Source organism: Gobio gobio, assembly GCF_949357685.1.
Source record: "Gobio gobio genome assembly, chromosome: 15".
Taxonomy (NCBI): Eukaryota; Metazoa; Chordata; class Actinopteri; order Cypriniformes; family Gobionidae; genus Gobio; species Gobio gobio.
In genome coordinates, this window is record NC_137108.1 from 22,815,091 (window position 1) to 22,840,164 (window position 25,074).

The window sequence follows — 25,074 nt, forward strand, 5'->3', positions numbered from 1 at the left end:
GTCAGAAGGCAAATCCTGCTAGTCCAGTTAATAACATTTGATTTGAATTGTAGCTTTTGCATGTACATGACTAGTGTTTGTGGGTATCTGTGTCCATGGTGGTGCGGTGACATCACTTTTGTTTTAAGACCAGATTCCTTTCCCCAAAATGTGACAGTATTACAAATATAAATTTTGAATGCAATTAGCCTATCTTTTCTCCCCAAATATAGGAATTTCACATTAATTACAAGCTGTTTGCATGAACGCTTCTCTCTCTCTCTCTCTCTCTCTCTCTCTCTCTCTCTCTCTCTCTCTCTCTCTCTCTGTGTGTGTGTGTGTGTGTGTGTGGGTGTGTGAGTGAGTGAGAGGATAATAACAGGGGAACATTTAACTCCCACATAACTGTAACCTGTGTGTCATTTTTTAACGTGACAGATTATCACACCCCCACAGGTGAATTACATAATTATCTGCGGTTACAAATATTTAGATTTGATGTGAAACTTAACACCCTTGGTAACGCTCCATGCAAAAAGTAGACAAACAACAATGTTGATAATCAAAAAAGACTGAAGAAGTAAATCACCTGTGGGCTCAGAATGAAAACTAGTAGCGAAATAGCACCATCTTGAGGATTCTTGCTGAAAATGTTAGAAGAAACCAAATGGTTTCAAATGTGTTACTCTTTCGCCATCTGCTGGATGAATATTGCAGGTGCATGACTGGAATTCTATTCATAGGCCTTAAAGGGATAGTTCACCCAGAAATGAAAATGACCCCATGATTTACTCACTCACAAGTGTATATGGCATTCTTCTTTCAGATAAATACAATCGTTGTTGTAAAATGTCCTGGCTCTTCCAAGCTTTATAATGGCTGTAAATAGCAGCCCAAAAATTGAAGCCCAAAAAAGTGTATGCATCCATTATAAAGGTAATCCACACTCCGGGGGGTTATTAAAGGCCTTCTGAAGCGAAGCGATTGCATTTGTGTAAGAAAAATATCCATATTTAACATGTTATAAAGTAAATTTCTGGTGGACCACCTTCCGTATTCAACTTACAAAAAAAAAAAAAAAAACGTAATGACGTCGGACGTAGAGTAAGCATTTTGAACTTCGTGAGGCGTTACACTTTCATCGTAAGTTGAATACGGAAGGCAGTCTACCGGAAGCTAGTTATTTTACTTTATAAAGTTTTAAATATGGATCTTTTTCTTACAAAAACCTATCGATTCACTTCAGAAGGCCTTTATTAACCCCATGCGCCATATGGATTTTTTAATGGCTGGATGCACATTCACTGGCCATTCACTGCCATTATAAAGCTTAGATTAGCCAGGACATTTTTTAACATAACTCCGATTGTATTCGTCTGATAGAAGAATGTCATATACACAGGATGGCCTGAGGATGAATAAATTATGGGGTAATTTTCATTTTTGGGTGAACTATCCCTTTAAGGCCATAAGGTAACAGGCAAAAAAAGCTAATAATAATGTTGTTTACCATTTTTGGCATGAAATAAACATTCAAGTTGTTAGTCAATAACTGCACCTGAAGTGTTTCTGTTTACAAAGCAGACAACATTGTCAGTGAATAGCCTAAAGTTGAAATATGACACATGAAGTGTGAAGAAAAAAAAGAAAAAACAAGTTTTCAAAAAGGTCAGATTTTGCTGTGCATTTATTTTTCAATTAAGCTTTAATTTTGTCTAGATATGCAAAACATTTTGAAAATATTGTGCATGTTTAGGAGGCATAAAATGAAATTGTAAATTTTTTTAAATGTGGTAAAACAGTGCGATGGAAATTTGGTGATGGAGAGGAGCGAACAGGCAAAGTTAATAACCCTGGATAACAGGAAAACAGAAATAAGATACAATTGTTGTGTTTTCCATCATATCTCCTACTCAGGCAAAGCTAAATGAGTTTTCTGGGTTGTGGTGAACCCAGACATGACCCAAGGCACAACAATGTTTTGACAAAGTCTTAACATAACAGAGTTGATAATATCTGTGGCATGACTGTGGCCAAAGAAAAAAATCAACCAAATCTTGCTTTTTTAAATAGAAGGGTAAGTCTGTTTTTCATGCCTCTGATGCTCTTTTAATGCGTATTGATGCGTTGGATAAGAAAATTTATGACAACATAATTCTGTCATAAAAACAAAGGTTTATCTAAAGGGAAATGCAAACTAATTGGTCTTAACCAGAATTTACATGGAGTTGGCAAATCCATAATATATTTGTTATTCGATTCACTCCGGTTGGAAACTAATACTATTTTCTTTTCCCCTCAAATCATTCCAACAAAACCACACCAGCTTCACGTACGGTGAGTAAAATAAAGTTATACAGTGTGTGTGTGTGTGTGTGTGTGTGTGTTTGAGAGAGAGAGAGAGAGAGAGAGAGAGAGAGAGAGAGAGAGAGAGAGAGAGAGAGAGAGAGGATTGTGGGCCAGGCTCAAAAAAAGGGTCCAGTTGACTGAGGGAGACTTGCTGCAGAATCAAGGCGCTCTTTCATTTTTCTAGTAGGCTATATTTTAGTTACACGGTCGAAGGGAAGCAGCTACGAAGGCAAAAAATAAATTTCACCTCAGGAAAATAATATTTATGATAATTTCCATATTTCATATGTAAAGGATAAAGGCTTCTCTAACAACATTGTGAGAAAATACCTGGATATAATATTTTTGTCAGTTGTTTTTGTGAATGTATTTATTTTGGGAACCGCTCGTTTGCCAGAGCTGGACTTAACTCAAGCGCGCGCTTTTTTACCGTCAGCAGGTGTTGGAGCCGCGCAAACCTGGATTTTGAATAATCGTTGTTTATGTGGGGAACAAGACGGTAAGTTAACCTACGTTTTTAATATGTCAGTTTATAAAGTTGTTATTACCATTAAACGTCGTCTTTAACCAAAAAGCCTGTCGTGACTTACCCAAGTTGTTCCAAACAGTCTTATTTTCTTAAGTGGGACACACAAGGAGAATTTGTGAATTTTATGTCCCCGAAGTTTGCTATTTATTTATCATTTATAATTATTAGAAACTTATGAGCGAAATGGTCAAACATGTATTTTTTAATACTTGTTTGAGCCAAAGAGTAAAAAGTTGCGACAAGGCCAGAATACTACAGTAATGTCTTTCATGCGCAGGGAATGTGAGAGCGGCGCGTGTGCTACAGTACTGCACTATGAGCGCGTGAGTTATGCCACTGGAGAGGAAGCACATCTCCACCTGAGAGAACACGCGCTGCTTACGTGCGCGCGCTGTATTTACAATCCCCGCTGACCATTCCAAATTGAAGAAAGGAGAAAAAGAGACCGATTCACATAACTGGCAAATGGAGATCCACAAGTACCTGCTATTTTTAAAGATCACCGTTCTTCTCAAAGGTGAGTTTAACCATCCTGGGCACGTGTTTATTTGCATTGATTTGTGCTGTATAGGCCTACTCTGTGTACTCTCAGTCACGTGATGTTCATTGTCAAATAATTTAGGCTATTAAATCATTTAAAACCAGTAAATAATGCTTTAAGTTAAAGCATTTGAAGCTGCCATGTGTAAGATCCCTGCACTTACAAGACAGGACTTATCTTGTAACCCAAGCTGTTGACTGTGACTCCAAGGACGTTATTTGTTCAGCTAAAGTCTTACTAAAACAAAGGTTCTACCACAGATTAATGTTATATAGAGTATTTATTAAATTAAAGTGTAAAGCATGAACATGCTTTATCAAATCACAACAGCATCACTTTGCTTGCATTATAGAGTTATATTCTCTATTAACCGATTTCATCAAGACATCAAAAGATCAAACTATGGAGGTTATGAGGTAGACTTTTGTTTAAATTCACTGAAAGAAACTAAGATTTTAGATAAAGTAGCCTACTTAGCATGGCACAATTAGGTCACATATCTGGACAAATTACTGTAAACGCTACAACTGCTTTATGGACCACAACAGATGCAGTTGAAGTATTTCCAGACTGTAGTTAAATGTAATGCTACCACTAGCCGTATTGTGTGCATGACATGTTTATATACATGTTGTTACCTAGACTGCATACTGTAGGTGTTGGTGTCTGTTTTTGTGCATATATGCTGCTGTGGCTGCTGCTGATAGATTCTGCAGATGCTCAGTGATGCTCTTGTGTTTAGCTATGTTCTTCTGTGCTTTAGATAGAGAACACAGGTGTGGACTCTGGGAATTCCACCCCCCTTTTACCCCCTCTATTTCTCCCTGCATTTCTCACTCTCAACCCACACACACATACCCTCTTTTGGAGAGTTGATTGAGACATTACATGAAAAATACGGACAACAAGGCAGAAAACAGTTGACAAGATATCCACTGAATTTTTTTTTTCTGTTTGGAAAGAAGTATGAAAAAGCAGTGTATATCCTTACACTGAAAGTGAGTATGAATGTTTGTCTGCATGGACATTTCATTGACCCAAAAACAGCTGACAGAAACGAGAGAGGAGAGAGAAAAGAGACTAGGAATAACTAAACTGCACAACTTCACCGTTTAAATGAACGTGGATAAAATAGTTTTCCCATTTCAGTGGGTTTCTTAGTAACATGTTCTCTTTCAGTAATGTGTCCCATATGTGTTCACATATTACTCATACTGGCATGGCTGAACTGTACATTTGCATTTCTAATAAGACCCATTCAATGTGACAGTGGTGGGTGAGAATGCCTATTTTTGTGTGTAAGGAGTGAGAGAATATAGGCTGCTTTTCCAGACTATTCACCACCAAGCTACATAAATGTTTACAGTTGTCATGACAGGGCCCTGGAGGCATGGACCAAGAAAACCCACAGAGCTGTGACAGAGGACCAAAGATACTTTAGATCTCTTTCATACACAGAAACAAACATTAAAGAGTGAGAGAAAAACAAGTGAGAATGAGAAGCGGGGAGTGTTTGCAGAGTGTTTTTGTATGAAGATACTTTTGAAGAGATAAATGACCCCCAAAAGTCACTTTTGGACACTTAAGTCGCACGTAAACATGTCTGAATATCATTGGATCTGATGCTTATGCTATCTGATGCTAAGTCAGTTCACCTCAAGTTCACACAAGTGTCCTGCAGAGTAAACCACAGGTGTAGTTCATCACATTAACTGTGGACATGTTCAACTAACACAGTGGTTCTCAACCTTTGACTTGAAGGCTGCCCACTGTCCAACACAATATTTTAAGACCCAGTATTCTAAGATATTTCCTATGCTATTTCTGCTGCAATTACGACACTGCTGCTTGTTTTCTATCTGTCACTTCGACGTGGTGTTGATGACTCACACTAGGGGTCATACTTGGAAGCCCCAATCACCTCTTTTTGAGAAAAGGCCAAAGAGAACTGGCTAAAGGGGGGTGGTGTGCATCCACTCATTCAGATTTGTTCTTCGGAGCAAAGTGTCACAAGCTCATGCCATTCACTTCGATTGACAGATTCGGCACAGTTCAGCAGTCTTTCTCCATTCCTCACACAGATATTTCCATGTATTTCCATCTGCGTGTTTCTGAGTGCAGTTGTTATATCTCTTGTCCTCGGACAGCCATGATCTCGGTCTCACGTGTTTGGGTCACACCTATGATGAGACAGCGTTCATGGATGTTTCATGTCCTCACTGCGAGAACATGACCATGGCAATGTTGGTTTTGACTGTCTTTTCTAGTAAAAGGAGTGACCTCAGCTGCCCCTTGTCCCGCTCTGTCTTCAATGCACAATGCTGCGGCAGCTAGGGCGAACTGAGGGTAACAATGGGAGCATTTCTGCTGGATAAATCCCCATGGAGCTCCTATTCCTCATCTTGAATTTTGTGCTCGCTGGAGTTCCCAGATGAGTTTGACGTTGCGTCACATAGTGCACCGTATTTCTCATTCGGGGCTCCAGATGAGGATTAATTATTAATTTTAGCATTGTGGGGTAGGCTGATGCCTTCCGATGCTGAGGACTCCCACCTTCGGGTGTGGTAACTCTGTGTTCGCAGTTGGATGATTAGTATCTAAACATGGAAGGTGACATATAGTCGCTCCCGGCCCCAGTGCCTTTCTTCCCAAAAGTGCACGAAGAGCTGGCGAAGGTTCCTCAGGTGGAGCATGGGATTACGGTGCATTTACACCCGTCCAGGGCCAATACATTTACTTAATCTCTGATGCTGGACAGGCTGCATCTACCTTGCATTCCATGGCCATCCTGCAGGTCAATCAGGCCAAGGCAGTTAAGGATCTGCATGAGGGGACGATTGCTTTCTTGATGCCCCCATTTCGCAGGGTAGCCTACGGGGACACTTCGATCAAGGACTTTGCCTAGCAGTTCTCATCAGTAAAGAAGCAGACGAAGGCCATTTAACACATCAGCCTGCGGCTGCCACGCCTGCTCTGCCACAGACCGAGCCTACAGCCTGCCGCTTATCCAGCTCTTGGAAACTTGAATTTCTACGGGCAGGGGATTCCCTAGAACAAGTGTCCAGGTGTGTTATTGTCACAACAGACTGGCTGGGGGGCAGTGTGCAACGGGCAAACAGCATTGGGCTCCTGGATAGGATCTCGACTACAGTGGCACATCAACGGCCTGGATTTGCTAGCAATATTGCTGGTCCTGCTGAGGTTTCGACCGTTGTTCCAAGGAAATTTTACGCTCACGACGCATCACAAATCTCCTCCTCTCAGCCATGACTGAAGTCGCTGCGGGCCACTCTCATCCCAGTCGAACTCACTGCTGTCCCCCTACAATTTGAAGGGGTATGTGGCTGCCACGGCAAATCGCAATGAAGTGGATGGTAAGTCTTTAGGGAAGCACGACCTGATCATCAGGATCCTCAGAGGTGCCAGGAGGTTACATTATCCTAGGCCACGCCTTATCCCCCATTGAGACCTCTCTGTAGTCTTGCTGGACTTACAGAGAGCTCTCCTGACCTCGCTCACCTCCATCAAGTATGGTCGGGGCACTGCAGGATTTCTCTGTCAGCAAAACGTGCTTTGATTTCATTCCGGCATCCTGAGATCCCGGCTGGGCTACATGCCCAAAGTTCCCACTACCCCTTTTAGGGACCAAATGATAAGTCACTTTGACCACGTCAAAGTGACTGACAGATAGGGAACATCTCAGTTACTATTGTAATCTCCGTTCCCAGTCCTCCTGTCACAGCGCTGAACTGCCCGCTGAAATGGCTGGGACACTGTCTTGGCTCCTCAGCACAAACTTAAATAAGTGGATACATGCCACCTCCTTTTATACCCGTATGTCCGGGGGAGTGGCACATGCAAATTCCACTTGCCAATTCTCATTAGTCTATTCAAAAAGTATCAGAGGTGATTGAGGCTCCTAAGTATGACAACCTAGTGTCAGTCATCACACAACACAACATCTCGTTGCCTCCATCAGGGAATGGCTGTTACAGTAGTATCTGAGACTTTCTTATTTTTATTAACAAAAGATGGGAGTGTTTATACAAGCATTTTGTGATTGCAGAAATAGCAAGATGCTGATTCAGTATGTTGCATATATCTGTGGCCTCTTTGAAGGTTTACTGGAGCTCCCCAATACCCCAATGAAAAGAATCTGAAAAGAAAAAGAATAGTGACTAGTGAGCATAACTACAACAGCGGAAAAAGTGCAAAACAGGGATAAGGAGAAATACGAGCACAAGAGAATTGTGGGAAGGCAAGCTTAAGGTTAAGTTTTGTGAACATTTGGGTTGAAAAAAAAAAGAATGTTTTACAGAGCGTGTCCCATTTCTTCTTTGATCCATATGGATCCCCCTCCATGTTCTTGTTCCACTGGAAAGAGAGAGAGGATGAGAGACTGAAAGAGAGAAATGCAGGCACCCTATTTGAGGTCTGTGGGGTTTGGTTCTCTGCCTGCCCCCTTTCTGAAAGCCTCCCCCTCTACTTTTTGGGTAAACAATCCTAAGAAATCCACAAGCACAACTTCACCCATAGTGAATGAGACCTCAGTGTACGTGTGGGTTAAAACCGTATCACACAAAACAGAAAAGTCCCCTCAGATATTGGTATTATGCTCGGAGTGTGATTGACTGGTAATCTTTGTTTCACACATCTGTTTTGGTCAATCGGGTTGTTTTGAATTACATTTACCATGAGTTACAAATCCACCGGTGAACTTTCCCTTCAGCCTCCCTCTCTCTCTCTCAGTCATATAAAAGCCAGGTCTGTATGTCATAACAGGGAACCACTATGTTCAGTAGTTATTGCAACCGACGCCCTTCCCTCTTTTCCCTTCTCTCTTTTTCTTTGGCCTTTTCCTGTCTGTCTCTCCATCCATCCAGTTCATTCATCAACTGTAGCTGTTCTTTAATGCTCTTACTCTCCAGCATCTTTGTCACTTGAGATGTCAATATGAATCTTTCTTGAGCTTTATTTGTACATATATTTATCAACTTTGCATTTTGGCCTCAGCAAAGATAATTCTTTACAGTTTTTCTCCATTGGTTTGGCTAATTTCTTGAAACAGAAATTACATTCTGAAAATTGAAAGATCATTTGGCAAAACAGTCTTACAGTTCAGCACAACACTATAGCTCACTTGCAAAAGCTAATATTTCTCCCAAAACTGTTCACTCATGCTTCAGAACTAAATTCCTTTCCCATATAAATAGTCAGTGCCACGAAAATGGCAAAGATCCTTCTCAATTGCTTTGGCTCATTTCTTGAAACAGACCGCACATTCTCAGCACTCTTGGTGCTTTTGCCAAAATAACGTGGATGGTTCGGCACAACACCATGGTTCACCATGGTTCACCTGCAAACGCTCATACCCCTCTCAAAACAGTTCACTCATGTGTCAAAACTAAATTTCCTTCTCATTTAAACAGTCAGTGCCCCCAAAATGCTTCGTCCCTTTGGCATTGTGTAAACACTGCAAGTCAAAATGTTTAGATGTTTTGTCACTATGGCAGAGGACCACTGAAATATCCCTCATGTCCACCTTTCAGTCTTAGCCCAGTTCTTCATTTTTGTCTAGCTAACAGAATACAATTGTGTATAAAACTGAAAAAAATAAATAGGATTTTAGGGTAAGAGTAGCCTCCAAGGTTTGACATCACACATTGCACTCATACTGCCAAGGAAATTGTAACCATTATCATTCACACACATAAAGTAACTTCCATACATCAGAGTAAAAAGAAAATGTATACAGCATAATTTACTGTAATATAACACACAAACAAAAAAACAATGAAAATTACCGTCCCCACCCTCCTGGCCATCCACACGCTGCTATTCTCAATCTTACTGTAAACACTTGTAATATTGTAAAAATTTCTACTTTTCTAATTATATAATCTGGGTTGGATTTTTTTCAGAGATATTGTTAGAGTAAAGTATATGAATATATTGACCAAACAGTATACACAAGACCAGTACTGCATATTGATGAAAATATTTACAGTTTTTCTCAGTCGCTTTGGTACATTTCTCGAATTATCCTCGACATTTGCAAAACAGTAACACCGCATTCACACGGGGCGTCGGCGTCAACGCTGCTCGTTTACTTTGAATGGGTGACGTCATGTGTTGACGAACTGAATTGTGGGTTCCGTGGCGTCGCTTCACTCGCGTTGCAAGCGGCAAAAGTTGAAGATTTCTCAAGACTATACAATGCGGCGTAAGTATATTTCTCAAAACAATTCGTACAAATAGCAAAACACCATGGATTACCTGCAAAAGCCAGTCTCTTGCTCAAAATCCTTAGTTCATCTCTCAAAAGTAAATATCTGTGTCAATGAACATGTCAGTGCCATCAGAATGACAAGTCCTTGTGTCATTGTGTATGAATAAGACAGTCAAATTGCTTAGTCATGTTGTCAATATAACTCTACTCTGGAGGGATGTTCTGATGTAAATATGGCTAAAATTTTGATGACAATTACTGTAAATTGTAGGTTACACCTTAGTGGATGTGGGAGTTTGAATGCAAGAGACTGGACAAGATTCACATTTATGCTTTTACTGTTTGTACTGTAATTACAACAGCACTGCATAGCACAAAGAGAAAAAAGAAAAGAAAAACAAAAGTAGAAATGTGAACGTCTAATGGAAGTGTTTAGAAATATGCTTGACATTTTATTTCAACTTGTTCAACCATTTTGCATGTAAAGACTTATGCTATGAACTAATGCCTAAATGTTGTGGGGGGTAAGACTATTCAACAGAGACCCATTATAATACATTTTGATCAACATGACATAAGCAACTGATAATGTAGGAAACAGCAGAGAATTGTACATAATCATTTGCATGGATGTACACAAGCATTTGCAACTTGTTCAAAGAAATGAGAAACTGCTTTTTTGATGTGCACAAGTGACACAATGATGTGAAGACTGAACAGGTAGCTTTGAGAATTGCAATTCTGATCTGAGAAATGTACCAAAGCGACTGAGAAAAACTGTATTTCTCTCCACATTTGTAAAATCATTCGATTCATTCATGCATTTTCAAAGGTTTGTTTTTTATATCTGCTGAGGTTGGGCTGAAGTCTCTGTCCAGCCTCTCTCAATGTCAAGTCTCAATCTCAAATCTCAAATGCCACCTCCTACTCCAGGTCTACCTCTTCCCCTTCCCCTCTCTTCCCATCTCTACCCTTCTCATCCTCCCTTCCCCTCTCATCCCCTCTCTACCCCTCTTCCTCCACGGGCTCCCCCTCTCATCCTCACTCTTCCTCTTCCTCAAGCAGGCAGTTGCCCTTGTTCATTTACTTGGCCAGGTGCCTCCATGTTCAGAAATTGTACTGGTCCTGCATGGTCAAGCTCTTTACATATTTGTTTGGCAGCATTCACAGTCATGGACAGCACCTGTCAGGTAACTAAACATACCGTTTGATTGGTCATCTGAGATGTGTGAAAGTCCTCCTTCATTAGTCAAGTTCTAGTTTCACCTGACTGTCAATTGCTTTAATAAATGTATCAAATTTTCCAAGGGATTCATATATGGTATTCATGGTATTATGTTCTTGACTAATTTTGACAATTGAACAGACTATTGTGCATGTGATGACTTATACAATGAAATGACGCTGATACGTTTTGGAGCGAACGACCATTAGACTGAGAATCAAACAATCAGTTTAGATCAACAAGATCTATTCACTTGGAAATTGTGCTAAATGTAGGCTACATGTACTTAATCATTTGCAAAGCTGTACTGAGACATTGAGAGATGTACTTAGACATTTGCAATTTGATGAAATTACTGAGAAATGCTATTCTGTTGTGAACAATTGCCAAGTGGTTTGGAGATTTATCCATGTTGTTTTGAGAATGTAATTTCTGTTTCAAGAAATGAGCCAAACCAATGGAGAAAAACTGTAATTTATTTAAGATTTGTGTGTAGAAATTTGAAAAAAGGAAGTGAAAGAACTTCACAAAGCAGTCTAAAACCCTTACAATTTACAATATACTATACATGTCATTCTAGTAGAAACTATGGTTACCATGGTAAAGTTTTGTATTAGATTTAGAAGTGTGCTATAATGAGGAATGTTGTAATATAAAATTATATTATGACCAGAATGGTGAATGTGATTTCACCAAGTAGAACATGTACCTGGATCAACAACTTTAATGATCCTGCACTACATAACAATCAACCAATCAGATTTGAGGGATTGGTTTACCGTTAATGTTAAGTTTGAAGGGGTGGTAAAACACATTCTTTCGAAGGCTTGATTGCGTTTGTGGGGTGCACTGTAACGTGTTCATGCTTCGTTTGAAAAAAATTGCATTATTTTTCATATATTTTACATATATTCTACACTGCTCTGTCCCTCCTTGTATAAACGGTCTGATGGTTTCCGGGTTGTATGAAGCCAGTCCCTCAAAAATATGCAGTGGGCTCAGATTGGTTAGCTGGCCCAGTGTGTTGTGATTCGCTAACCGCCTAGTGCAGGTTTGTCGGAAACGTCACGCCCCTTACCTTTACCGGTAGACTGTGCTTTGGGTAGTATTAGAAACAATGGCGTCTATAAAACCATACCAATTTGAGCCTGAATCAGACCCAGAACATTTTATTGAAGATGATCGAGCAGAACCTGTTCCACCTGTTCAGTCCTCAAGAGTAAAGACTGCAGATCTATAGTGATCGCTACTGAATGGCACTGTTACTTTTGTATTTTTAGAACGATTATAGCCAAATATCTGTCGCAAGAACTATTTACCCAAAACGAACACTAAACATTGGCTTTACTAGTAGCCAAATCAAACACAGAACCATGTTTAGCATGCCCGTAGATAAACAATACATAAAAGCTCTAATCAAAGAATAATTTATCTTATTCTTGTCTGTGTTTGTCGGATAACGTTAAGTATGAATGAGCATTTAACAAACTGGTTTGCAGAGCCAAACAGCGTTGTCATCTGTGTACTTCCTTACTACAACGTACAATTAACAATATGAACTATTACAGGAAAACACATCGACGAAAAATAAATCATACTTACAGGTTGTGGCCCGTAAACAGCTTCTGTTTTTAAATCCATCTTTCAGGACAAGCCGTTGTGCGGATCCTGCATTGAACTCGCGAAGATTGTGGAAGCTTTCCTCCTTGAAATGTGCAGTGGGAACCGCACGCGCCCGTTGTGCATTCATACTGGCATTGTTTGTCTCGCTCAGCTGAACCGCGGCTCGTGTATTGCAAATACAGACGAATATTGTCCATTATGTCACATTTCCCGGTCTTCTCCTCCGACCCCTGTCTGTCTCGTACTTTGATTTATGATGGGCAGCATATATCTGCTGCAAATGCGACCTGTTCCCCTCTGTATCATACACACATGCATATAACATGTTGTATGTTAAACGCACTGCAACGCACCCCCGTCCCTAGGAAGGCTGAACAAAGTGGTCCTGCAATCCGGATGAAAATAAGTCGTCGGCATTGCGGCAATGACACTCCAGCCTACTAACTATACCACAACAACTTCCCCACAGCGATACAAAATAGCCTCGCCCTCCCTTATTTAATATTCTCGGAGGAGGGGTTTATGTAAATATCGGGGCTGGTGATGTCAGCAACCCTGGAGGAATGTCTAGTAGTCCCTACTGGCCGTTTGCTGTAGTCCTTAGAAATTGATTTCTTTAAAAGCAAATATCTCCCTTTGCTTTAAGCTTTGAACGCTGTAACTTTGCAGATGTTATTTATGCTCAAACAGCAACATTACACGCTAGCTAAAGTTAGAAAAGTGAAATCGTGGTTTAACACCCCTTTAAGATTACAACACGGGTTAGGGGCTTCTGCACCATTCTTATTCACCTATCATATCCTACTGATTTTAGCAATAACGAATAACTTATGTACTGTACTAGTAGTTTGCTAATGAAATACTTTAAAGCTAGCCATTTTTGTAGTTTATGAAAGTACACTTTGAAGTATACAACTAGTAAAAGAACAGAGCCTTTGCTTTTAAACACCAACAACAAAATTCTACGCAGTCTGTTTTTATCAAAAAGCTGAGAAAATCACGTTTTTATCAAAGACTACGTCTGGATGGGATTCAGAACTGTGATCAAAACATAGATGGAGTAGACCGTGCCCATCAACATCCCCAAAGCTTCACACTCCTATACTTTATCCTGGGGCGACATTACATTCGGTAACGTGATTTGATTAATATGCCGTTTAATGTTTGATCATCATGTTATTTTACATGTGCAGCAATGCTTCTATTGCTTGTTTCTGCTACTTCTTCGCATGTGTTTTGATCTGGAGATTCTGTACTTTTTCAGAAGTTGCATAATAGCGCAACTCTGTCGTCATTATGTTAAGGCCGCCCACCGACTCTATACACAATGTGATTGGCCTAACCAGAGTTTGGTTTTTCCAGCTCGCAAGCCAACGGAGAGTTGCTAGACGCCCTGGCTGCAAATTATATTTGCTGCCACTAGGGTGTGTCTACATTTCTAGGCTCCACTACTACCAGTGGACTACACAAAAATTCACATAGATTCACAAATAGAATTAGAAACATATCTGTTTTCTTTATAAATCAATATTTTCAAACTGTGTAAGTTTATAAGACAGTAAGATCTATGTAAAACTATGTATTTAATAGGCTACTCAATCAAAAGAGTAAAGAGACAAGACAAGTATACTTAGAATACTTAATTATACTTTTAAGTATATCTGGATAAAAAGAGTACAAGTATAGGCCAAATATACATTTCTGCCAGTAAAAGTCAGGTATACTTATGTGTAATTTTAAGTATATTTCTGAGAAGTACATAAAAGTTAGACTGAAGGTATACTTTCTTATTTTAAAAGAAGAATACTAATAGCACACTTGAATACACTTTTTTGTAATGATTTCTTATAGATTTTTATTTCAAATAAATGCTGTTCCTCTTAACTTTCTATTCATCAAAGAATCCTAAAAAAAACAACAGTGTTTGTAGTGTATTTTCTGTTCCCATTGTTTCTGGTGTTTCTTTCCTGTATTTAGTTTCTGTTTTCCCTTGTTTCCATAGTTGCCCTTGTCATAGTGATTGATTACTCTCACCTGTGCCTTGTTAGCCTCTTGTTTTCCTGTGTATACATAGTGTTTTGGTTATCTTATATTTACTACTGCATGTATACTTTTACTATGTAGTCCATCTATTTATCGAATGCATAATCTTTTAGGAGTGAAGATGACTATATAGATTATATAATATTTACTACTATATAGCGTACTATACTATATATTCTACTAGTAAAACTCAATCTTGCTCTCTCTTTTAGGGTTGTGTGAGTGTTTCAATATTGATGTGAAAAGACCACGGATCTTCAGTGGCCCTGAAGATGCTCTGTTCGGCTTCTCTGTGCTACAGCACGAGGACAATGGAGAAAAATCGTGAGTACTTTTCTGCATTTTTTTAGTTTTTAACTCACATTTAGAGGTTCTTGATGATAAAGTACTAGGTTCCATTATACAGTATTAAAATACCATCAGGCGATCACAAACTATAACAAAACAAGCGTATACATGCATAATGTTCTGCTGCTCTTTTAAGGTCTCCTTTGTAACGGTTATTTTGACATTGTATTCTGATTGACTCATTGTTTTATGAACAGAATTCTGGTTGGTGCTCCATGGGATGGACCACAAAATAACAGGAAGGGAGATATTTACAAGTGCATTGTGGGAGATGAGATAAATTCCAATTGCTCAAAAGTTAACCTAGGTATTGGTTTAACTCTCTGGCTATCAGAATTTACTTCAATAGCAGTGTTGTGCGTTGAGTACTAGTTTACAACATGTTTTTGTGTTATTCTGTGTATAGGTGAAAATGCATTTCAGAACGTGTCTCGAAATCTTAAAAACTCTCATTTGGGGATGACGCTGACCCCTGCTGCTTCAGATCGCTTCCTGGTGAGATTATATTTGAAACTCTGTAGACGTTATTTAAAGTACAAAAACATCTCATGTTTGAGCACTGACATCACATGTTTATGTTTTTATATATATGTGAGTAGGCATGAGTGTGTACATATTTGTGGTATGGTTATGTAGAATGAGTGGTTCTAAAATCCCCTTCTCTGTCTCACTCAGCCACCACCATCTGCTATGACCACCATATCTGTGCATGTGACCACCTGCAAAACAGTGACCACTATTAAATGACACATTATAGAGTCAGTTTTGTCTATATATGGGTCTTCTTAAAGAGACAATTCACACAAAAAATTTAAATTCGGTCATCATTTACTCACCCTCGTTTCATTCCAAACCATACGACTTTCTTTTTTTCTGTGGTGTGCATTAGAAATTTAGCTAAATGTATTCAGTTGCCGAGTTCCATGCATTTACAAAGAATTGGGGCTGGAGCTTTTAATCTTCAGAAAAACATAGCGTGATAAAAGTATTATAAAAGTGTCCATACAACTTCTGTGCTATAATACATGTCTTCTGAAGCCAGGATTAAAGATTTTTCGTGAGAAATTTATGTCAATACTCACTGATAATCTTCTCCTCTATTATTTGTTAAAGGGATAGTTCACCCAAAAATGAAAACTGTCATCTTTTACTCACCCTCATGTCATTCCAAACCCATAACACTTCCGTTAATCTTTCGAAAGGCACAAATTAAGATATTTTTAATATTCTTTAATAATTTTTTCATCCATTTATTGAAAGTCCATGTGACCAAAAACTTAAACAAAAAGTGCCAAAAAAAAGAAATTTTACAAGTAATCGAAATGAATTGAGGGGTTTAATCCAAAACTTCTGGAGACACCCAAGTGCTTTATATGATGAACAGATTTAATTTGATTAAAGGTTGGGTAAGTGGTATTTCAGAACTGCTTTAGAAAAGTGTCTCGTGCCGAGTACCAAAACAAACTTATAGCCAATCAGCAGTAAGGGGCGTGTCTACTAATGACGAGGAGAAGAGAGCGCTCATTGCACGTTATTATTCAAAAGACACGACACAAGACATTTGCCGAGCAACGACAGAAAGAGAGAGATGGCAGATAAAAAACAAATGTGGAAGGTGTCTGTGGAATAAAAGAAGGCTTACGGTTAGGCAAGAAGTAGGACCGTGTAAATATCGGATCAGCTTTCCAGCGCCGGAGAGAGCCGAGGTTGCTTTATTTCTTCTCGATAGACGAGTAACATTGATTTTGTTTTGTTTCGCAGAACTAATATATGCTGGCTTTTGCTTGAATATGCTCATGTGTCATGTTTGCTTGCTTGTCCATTTGCCATTGTGTCGTTCACTTCAGCTATGATAATTACCCATTCATTTCCATGCCGTTTAAGCCTGGGGCGTCTAAACCTTCTCCACTGTCTGTTTCAAGCGTCGGCTCCCAAAGTCTGTCCAAATCAAAATAGAGGCGTGTTTGTTTTGGTGATTTGAAATCAATATCGGTTACCAGAAAGCAGAAAGCCAGAAAGCCCACCTTTAAATTACTTGATTCATACGGATTACTTTAGTTTTACAATGTTTCTTTGGTAACACTTTAGAATAATGGTCTTTAGTTAACATTAGTTAATGTATTAACTAACATGAACTAACCATGAGCATTACATTTGTTACTGTATTTGTTCATCTTTGTTAACGTTAGTTAATATAAATACAGCTGTTCATGGTTTGTTCATGTTAGTTCAGTGCATTAACTAATGTTAACAAGATTTTAATAAAGTATTAGTAATGTTGAAATTTACATTAACAAAGATAAATAAATGATTTATAAGTGCAGTTCATTATTAGTTCATGTTAACTAATGTAGTTAACTAATGTTAACTAATGACCATTATTCTAAAGTGTTAGCGTTTCTTTTTGTACTTTTTGATGCATGAAAGTTTTGTTGTGAATGGACTTTCAGTGGAGGGACAGAAATCTCAAGTTTCATTAAAATATTTAAAACATTTTTGTTTTTCAAAGTTGAACAAAATTCATATAGGTTTGGAATGACATGAGTGTGAGTGACAGATTTTTTTTTCTTTTTTGGTGAACTTTTAACTGCTGCAGTTGGATCATTGTTTAAGTGAGTTGAACAGGAGAATCACATCAATTTGTAAACGTATCATTCAACTTTCATTGAAAAAGATCCAGCTCAAAACAATGATTTATTCACAAACTGGACACTCTTCTCTCATCAATGTGCTTGGGAGAAGTTGGAGGTCAAGACGATGTAATATGAATAATATTTATCTATTTCATTTCTCTTATAAAGCTATCATATGCCCTTAAAAAAACGTGAAATATAGTAGACAAGTCTTATGGAAATACCAAGTCCTGATTTGCATAGAAAGTAAAGAAAGTCGTACAAGTTTGGAACAATGTAGTAGATGATGTCAAGTTTCATTTTTGAATTAACTATTAATTTAAAAGCCATAGTAGGATGAATCGATAGATAGATAGATAGATAGATAGATAGATAGATAGATAGATAGATAGATAGATAGATAGATAGATAGATAGATAGATAGATAGATAGATAGATAGATAGAAAAACAAGCTAAAACCTCACCTGACCTAAAACCCGACCAGAACAGCTAGTCTTCTTCTTAATATATTCATGGTTTCAGCCTCTAAAATTCTTTTACCCGCACACACGCTCTCTCTTGCACATACACAAGTCTTTTTGTGTTGGGCAGAACGCAGTGAACCAGATCAGTCCAGTTCTGGAGCCGCTCCGCTGTGGCTTTGGTGGAATTGCTGGGTGGCTTTCGCCAGTAGTCAGACTTTTTATGAGAACGAGCAAATGTTTTGGCGGGGGAAGTCAGGGTATGTGTGTTCAAACAAAAATATGTTTTGTGTGTGTGTTTGTGTGACAGAGGGTTAAACGGAGAGCAAGTGAACACAGCTTTTGGGATGGAGTCACACATAGTTCACCATGGTGTATGCCAACTAAAACTAAAAACGCTCACTGTAATGAGCCCCACATTGCACATTCAGATATCACTAACCAAAGCATCTATTTGAATGTACCTGTTTGAGGATTTGTGAGTCTGTGTTTGTTCCTTTGGTCAGTGCTATAACCGGATAAGAATGTGACTCAAACTCTTTGTAATGACAGGCCGTGGAAAAGCCATAGCACCTCTCACCCTCATTGCCACTTCAGTTCTGTCTCTCACACTCATTCTGTCCTTTTTCCTTTCCCTTTCTCCATCCTCCCATCCCTCTGTTACAGGCCTTCATTATAACCGGGCGGGGAATCGCAGAACTTTTACCCCCCTTAACCACTTCTTCCAAACACGTCTTTCTTTTGTCTCATTCTCCCTCGTTCAACTTTTGGTATGTTTTCTTTCTCTCAATTCTTTCCCCCGCCAATCCTCACAATGGTTTTTCAGGCACATAAATGGTACGCTTTGAAGATGTACTATTTTTATGTGTTTTTTTGCCCTTCTCCCCTCAATTCCCACCAAGTACGTTTAAATTGCTTCATTGCTGGAGCAGCCGCCAACTCTGTTAAAGCATTTATGACAATAACCCACGTTTATCAACAATTCTCTGTTCATATTGTTCCCTCTTTTCTTAGTCTTATTCTTTCTCTCCGTCTAACCCAATTTAGTGATTATTTCCCAAAGGAAAGAATATTTACAAATCAGATCTTTTAAAAATCTTTTTTTCCTAGGCAGCAGTGAAATTAATTAAAGAGCAAATGGAGACTTTTGCTTAAGTCTTCTGCTTTTCAGATGTTTCTCCAGAGAAGAGAAGACCAAATAATTCAGACTCAGATAAAGACCCAAAGTTTCAAAAGAGATCTCAACAATATATGAACTCTGGTCAGATCTTTACAATTTGAATATGAACTTAAATATTTCTCATCAAATGATTCCGAAAACATACACTTAAAAATTCATTTTATATAGCTCCATATTTTAAAATAATAATAATATGTGAAAATTGTTTGTATTGTTTCTAATCTCCGATAAGGAGTTTTTGAAGATTCATTTGAGAAAAAATTCTGAGATCTCATTGATACTACCGTTCAAAAGTTTGGGGTTTAAATGTTTTTGATAGAAGTCTCTTATGCTCTTCAAGGCTGTCCCTTCTTCTTTGCTTCTCTCTTTCCTTCTGTTTCTCTCTCCTACTTTCCCTGGTTCACTTCACTTCTGTAGATTTTATTGGTCTGACCAGCACACAGCCATTAAAATCCATTAAAACATCCATTAAAACAGAGGAAATTTGTCAGAAAAAGGCACAAATACCAAACTTAACATTTACACAAAGAATTTAACATGCAGTACTAACAAAATCCCTCATTTGTTCACATGTTCTGCGAGCTATTGCTCTTAATATGTCTGCAGTGCACCCAGAGTGTTTAAAATTTCATATAAAGGTGGTACTACAGATGCTGGATGACTTGTTCAAAGAGACCTTTTCTGTATCATATTTAGGCCTGCGCTCCACTGTGGTCCCAGGAATGTGGTACATCTCTGTTCAGCACAGGAATCTGTGCGTCTGTCACCAATAAAATGGAGCCCAAGGACATCATTGCACCCACTGCCCAGAGTGAGATAAACATCCTCTGTCCATCTGACCTGCACAATTTAATGAAACAACCAGTATTTAACTGAACTTCTTTTGTGTGTGTGTATTTTCACAGGATGCACCACTTACATGGACATAGTGATTGTTTTAGATGGTTCTAATAGTATCTACCCCTGGTCTGAGGTGCAGAACTTCCTTAGCAACATTCTCAGCAAGTTCCACATAAGCCCTGAGCAAATGCAGGTATGTTTTTTAACAAATTGGTTACACTTTATTTTAAGGTGACATAGTTACATTGTACTTCCTCAAATAAGTACACTGTTAAAAAAATCAGGTCTCCAATTTAAAATTTCCAAGTGACCTATCACATCAATTTTTTTTAGTTGCATCAATTCACAGAAATAAAATTTGGCCAACTGAAAAATGTAGATATGATCGGTCGCTTGAAGATTTTCAATTGGAGACCTGATTTTTTTTTACAGTATACTGAGAAATATTAATTAGCTACATGTACTTACTATAGAGTTGCATTTAGTGTTAGGGTTTGGTTTAGGGTTAGTTACTTGTAATGATGCATCGTTTACTGTTATTATATAGTAAGTACATGTAACGTGTAACTACATCACCTCAAAATAAAGTGTTACCAGCTAATTATGGAGTTCCTGTTTATTTAGTATTTTAATGTGTGGGTTTTGAGGATTTTTTTTGTGATAAAAATATGTTCTTTCCAGATTTTACTGTTTTTATGCCTCTAAATAATGTTTCCTCTTTTTGATTTAATCATCACTTGGCATATGTTCGGAAGAAGATCTGAGCTTGAGATAACATCAGTTTTGATTGAGTAATAACTTAATGTGACAGTTTAACATACTCGGCAATCAAAAAATTTGATTTTTAATACTTTCAAGAATATGTAGCCAAAAGAAGGCCTCCCATGGAAACATCAGGGAATTTCAAATGTGTGTTTTCCAGGCATGGAAAATATTTGACAATTAGTAAAATCTTATGTGAAAAAATATCTGTAATTAAAATAACACAGTCATTACAAATGGAAAAATCTGGTCTGGAAAAGTAACGGAAAAATCATGGAAGTTCATTGGTCAGAACATATGCATATGCATAAGCATAGCAAAGTGAGTGACCTAAACCTCTACTTCAAAACGATGTGCATTTAGGTAACAGAGACCTGGCTGAGGTTTTGAACTGATGTGTAGAACTGACCTTTAACCTTAAATCCTGTCATCAGCAGCTAACACAGATCTAGTTTTGATGCTTTGAGACGGTATATGAGCAACTGTGAGTAACAGAACTGCAAGTCAGCCTTCAGAGAGAACTGAGCCCAAACAGAAACAGGGGAAAATAGATGACAATGTTAATGTGAATAGACAGAAGTTGTGGTTTCCAGAGAAAAAAGACAGAAGGGACAGAGTTAGAAATGTATGAATGTATACTAGAGGCTGTGTGTGAAACCAGAAAGTAATAAAGAGAAGATGAACTAGCATGAATAGATGGATGGATTGAGAGAGAGATGGATAGATGAATGACTGTATCTATGTTCTTAGCCTGCATTTTTCTTTATGTGAGATATTTAAGGCGGTAGGCAGGCTAAGGGCAATACGAGGTAAAAGGAAATTCCTCTGGTTTGTGGCGCATATCTTGCTCCGGCAGATTTGGGCCTTCATGTTGGTGGGGTGGAGCGCATAGTGGAGATGCCAATCTCATCTACATCTCATTGTAGACTAGAGTTATCCACTCTGCTGCTGTGTTACTTACAGCAAATGACCTCAAACATCTACTAGCCTTCTTTTTTTTTGTACTTATAATGGCAGGGAGCCCAAATATGATGATCTTTTATAAGGGACCCTCTTCCTAAAACATTAAGGCATTTACACCAATCAGGCATAACATTATGACAGGTGAAGTGAATAACACTTTATCTCTTCTTATTTCTTCATCACGACACCTGTTTGTGGGTGGGATATATTAGGCAGCAAGTGAACTCAAAGTTGTTGTGTTAGAAGCAGGAAAAATGGGCAAGCATAAGGAGAGCGAGTTTGACATGGGCTAAATTGTGATGGCTAGACGACTGGGTCAGGGAATCTCCAAAATTGCAGCTCTTGTGGGGTGTTCCTGGTCTGCAGTGGTCAGTATCCATCAAAAGTGGTCCAAGGAAGGAACAGTGGTGAACTGGCAACAGGGTCATGGGCGGCCAAGGCTCATTGATTCACATGGGGAGTGAAGGCTGGCCCATGTGGTCCGATCAAACAGACGAGCTACTGTGCTCAAAGTGCTCAAAAAGTTAAAGAGCACCTATCATGGAATTTTGAAATGTACCTTTCATGTAGTGTGTAACATAGATCTAAGTGAACAAAAACATCCTGCAAAGTTTGAAATATGACGTATATATAGTTATTTTCTTTCAAAAGTAAGAGTCGACTCTGAGTCATTTTTAAGAATTGTTAGAAGACCGAAGCTTTTTCTCTGACTAGATGACGTCAACTTGTCAAGTTATATGAATACGATACGCCCACTTATTGCGCTCCAAGACGCCAGTGAAAACTAGAAAACATCATGGCGACGAGACGCTGTGTTCTGAAGTTCGAAGTTTATTAGTCTTCAAATGTCTCTATTTGCATGTTTCGCGATCTCAGGAAGCTTTTATTATTGACTTCTATTATGGCACATGGTATCTTCTTCGTCTGTCTGTACCATATATGGACTACATGTGCACAGAGCGCCCTCCGGCTGCCAGTATGAATTGAAAACAACACATAAGAGACTCAGTCGCTCATGATTAGGCTATATCTGCACATTTTGAGGAAGTATTGAATAAAAAATACTCCTGTTTAGAAATTTGACACAGACATATGAGAATCTATCAATATGTCTCCTCATCTGCACACTTTTGAACTAAAAGCCCTGAGGGATGTTGATTTGTCGCGAGTCTTCGTGAGGAGAATAGAGGAGTTTTTTTATGAATGAGATCAGCTGAGGCTCATATTACAATCAAACGGTACCGACCCGGTTTTCATATTCATAACTCCTGACACATATTAACAAATTACTGTCACTATAAAACTTTGATGGGCGTTCCTTTTCCGAAAATATCTGCACAGACTATACCAATCACAACTGACTGGGTCATCGGACCAATCACCGCAGATTAGCGTCACGTAAAGGCGGGGTTTGAAAAGTGAATCACTAAAGGAATCATTTGAGAATCGCTGTCAAACCAGGTAAAAATAAATGCATATTATAAGAAAACTAAAGTCTTTTTTGTCATTGCATGCATGCAAAACTGTTGTTGGGGACTTCTAAAACAATATTTGGAACATTTTAAATGCCATAATAGGTGCTCTTTAATGCTGGTTTGGATAGATAGGTGTCAGAATATACAGTTCATCGCAGTTTGTTGCATGTGCCTGGGGAACACATAACACCAGGATGCACTATGGGAAGAAGGTAAGCCGACGGAGGCAGTGTGATGCTTTGGGCAATGTTTCCTTTCATGGAAACGGTCTACCCTGGTGGCTGTGGCCTCTTCCAGCAGGATAATGCGCCCTGCCATAAAACGTCTAAGGTTACGTATGTAACCTCTGTTCCCTGAGAACAGGGAACGAGCGCTGCGTCTAGCTGACGCTATGGGGAACGCCCTCGGCGTGACTGGTGTCTGAAGCTACTATCGAATCACGGCAAAGTCTTTGACCGACGTCAGCCCATGACGTCATCAACGTGCGACCCGGAAGTATAAAAGGGCGCCGTGCCAACACATACACATCTTCTCGTCTGAAGGGACTGTATGGCAGATAGGCCCTGAAGCATGGCAACGCGACGCAGCGCTCGTTCCCTGTTCTCAGGGAACAGAGGTTACATACGTAACCTTAGACGTTCCCTTTTGAAAGGGAACTCTCGCTGCGTCTAGCTGACGCTATGGGGAACGATATACCAACGCCGCCATGCTGAGGGGAGTGTCTGCCCATTGGCAGTGACAACTGTCAACTCAAGTAATTCATAGAAAAACCTGAGCGACTCCCCCTCAGGTCCTGGGCTGACAGTGACAGCACTCCCTACGGTCATAGCCCAAGCTATACAACTAAACGGAACCCTAACGCACTGCGTGGAGTTCCATCCAGACAGCTCCAAGGCCCGGGACCACTACTTCCAATGAAGGGGTCCCTTCAAGGGAATGTGGCTAGGGGACCCGAAGGAACCCCAGCCAGTCACTACTCGGGAAAAAGTTCTCCCGAGTGCCACCAGGGAGGCCTGACCTGGTGCCCTAAGTGTTATGGACACTTCGGTTTAGCCAACCCTGTCTGTTCAAAACAGAGCCTCTGGATGGGGCCCAAAGGGCGTCCAAGCTAAGGGACTGAAACACAGGCAGTCTTACTTAGCCCGGAACTCAGAGACGGGTTATCCAAGAGAGCAACACTCAGTGTAGTGCTTTTCAACCCTTGCTATCGAGGGGAGTCTGCCTGCTCAAATCAAGGATCTACCAGGTGCTTGTGTTTCAAAGCAGTAGGGAGGCCGAAAGGGCCTAATGACTGATCTAACAGGGAGGCCTCATGAGAGGCCTACGACCGTCTGACCAGGCTCAGGCGGCTGAGCACTCATAGACGACCCTCATTGAGGGGAGCAGCTGAGCCTGCCTGGCGAGTAACCTCCAGCTATAGGCCCAACTACCACAAGTTCTCACAGAGAACTGGTAATCAAAGTGCCTAGCTCAGGAACTTCAACTTCAAGGAGGCCCTGTGGGCCTACTACTTGATAGCGGGTATTCCAGGGAGGCCTATAGAGGCCTACTACCTAACCGCAAGCCATGCTGGAAACCCAAGCATCCAGGCTCGGGACTCCGTCCTCAGGGAGGCCTTAGTGAGGCCTACTACCTGACAGCAATACCGCCTGCTGAGGTTACCCTTGTTTTCTCAAGGAGGCCTAATGGAGGCCTACTACTTGACAGTCAAGCTACGCAGGCTAGTCGGGCATCCTGTTTAAGGAACCCGTCCTCAAGGGAGGCCTATTAAGGCCTACTACCTGATAACCAGCCTTTAGGGAGGCCTAGAGAGGCCTACTACCTGATTGCAATACGTGCTAAATGACTGGGTCCCAGGAACACCTTAGGGAGGCCTGATGGGGCCTACTACCT

At 39.7% G+C, this 25,074-nt stretch overlaps 1 protein-coding gene across 1 annotated transcript in view; it reads left to right on the plus strand.

Annotated features, from left to right (window-relative positions):
* The first annotated feature begins 2,467 nt into the window (after positions 1–2,467).
* itga10 (integrin, alpha 10) overlaps positions 2,468–25,074 on the plus strand; it is a 58,101-nt gene continuing 35,494 nt past the window's right edge. Inside the window, exons 1-7 of the mRNA XM_079836944.1 lie at positions 2,468–2,827; positions 3,135–3,374; positions 14,731–14,842; positions 15,064–15,173; positions 15,273–15,361; positions 19,838–19,952; positions 20,047–20,174. Coding sequence (XP_079693070.1) covers positions 3,323–3,374; positions 14,731–14,842; positions 15,064–15,173; positions 15,273–15,361; positions 19,838–19,952; positions 20,047–20,174 — 606 coding nt within the window. The 5' untranslated portion in view covers positions 2,468–2,827; positions 3,135–3,322. The remainder of the gene's footprint in view (positions 2,828–3,134; positions 3,375–14,730; positions 14,843–15,063; positions 15,174–15,272; positions 15,362–19,837; positions 19,953–20,046; positions 20,175–25,074) is intronic.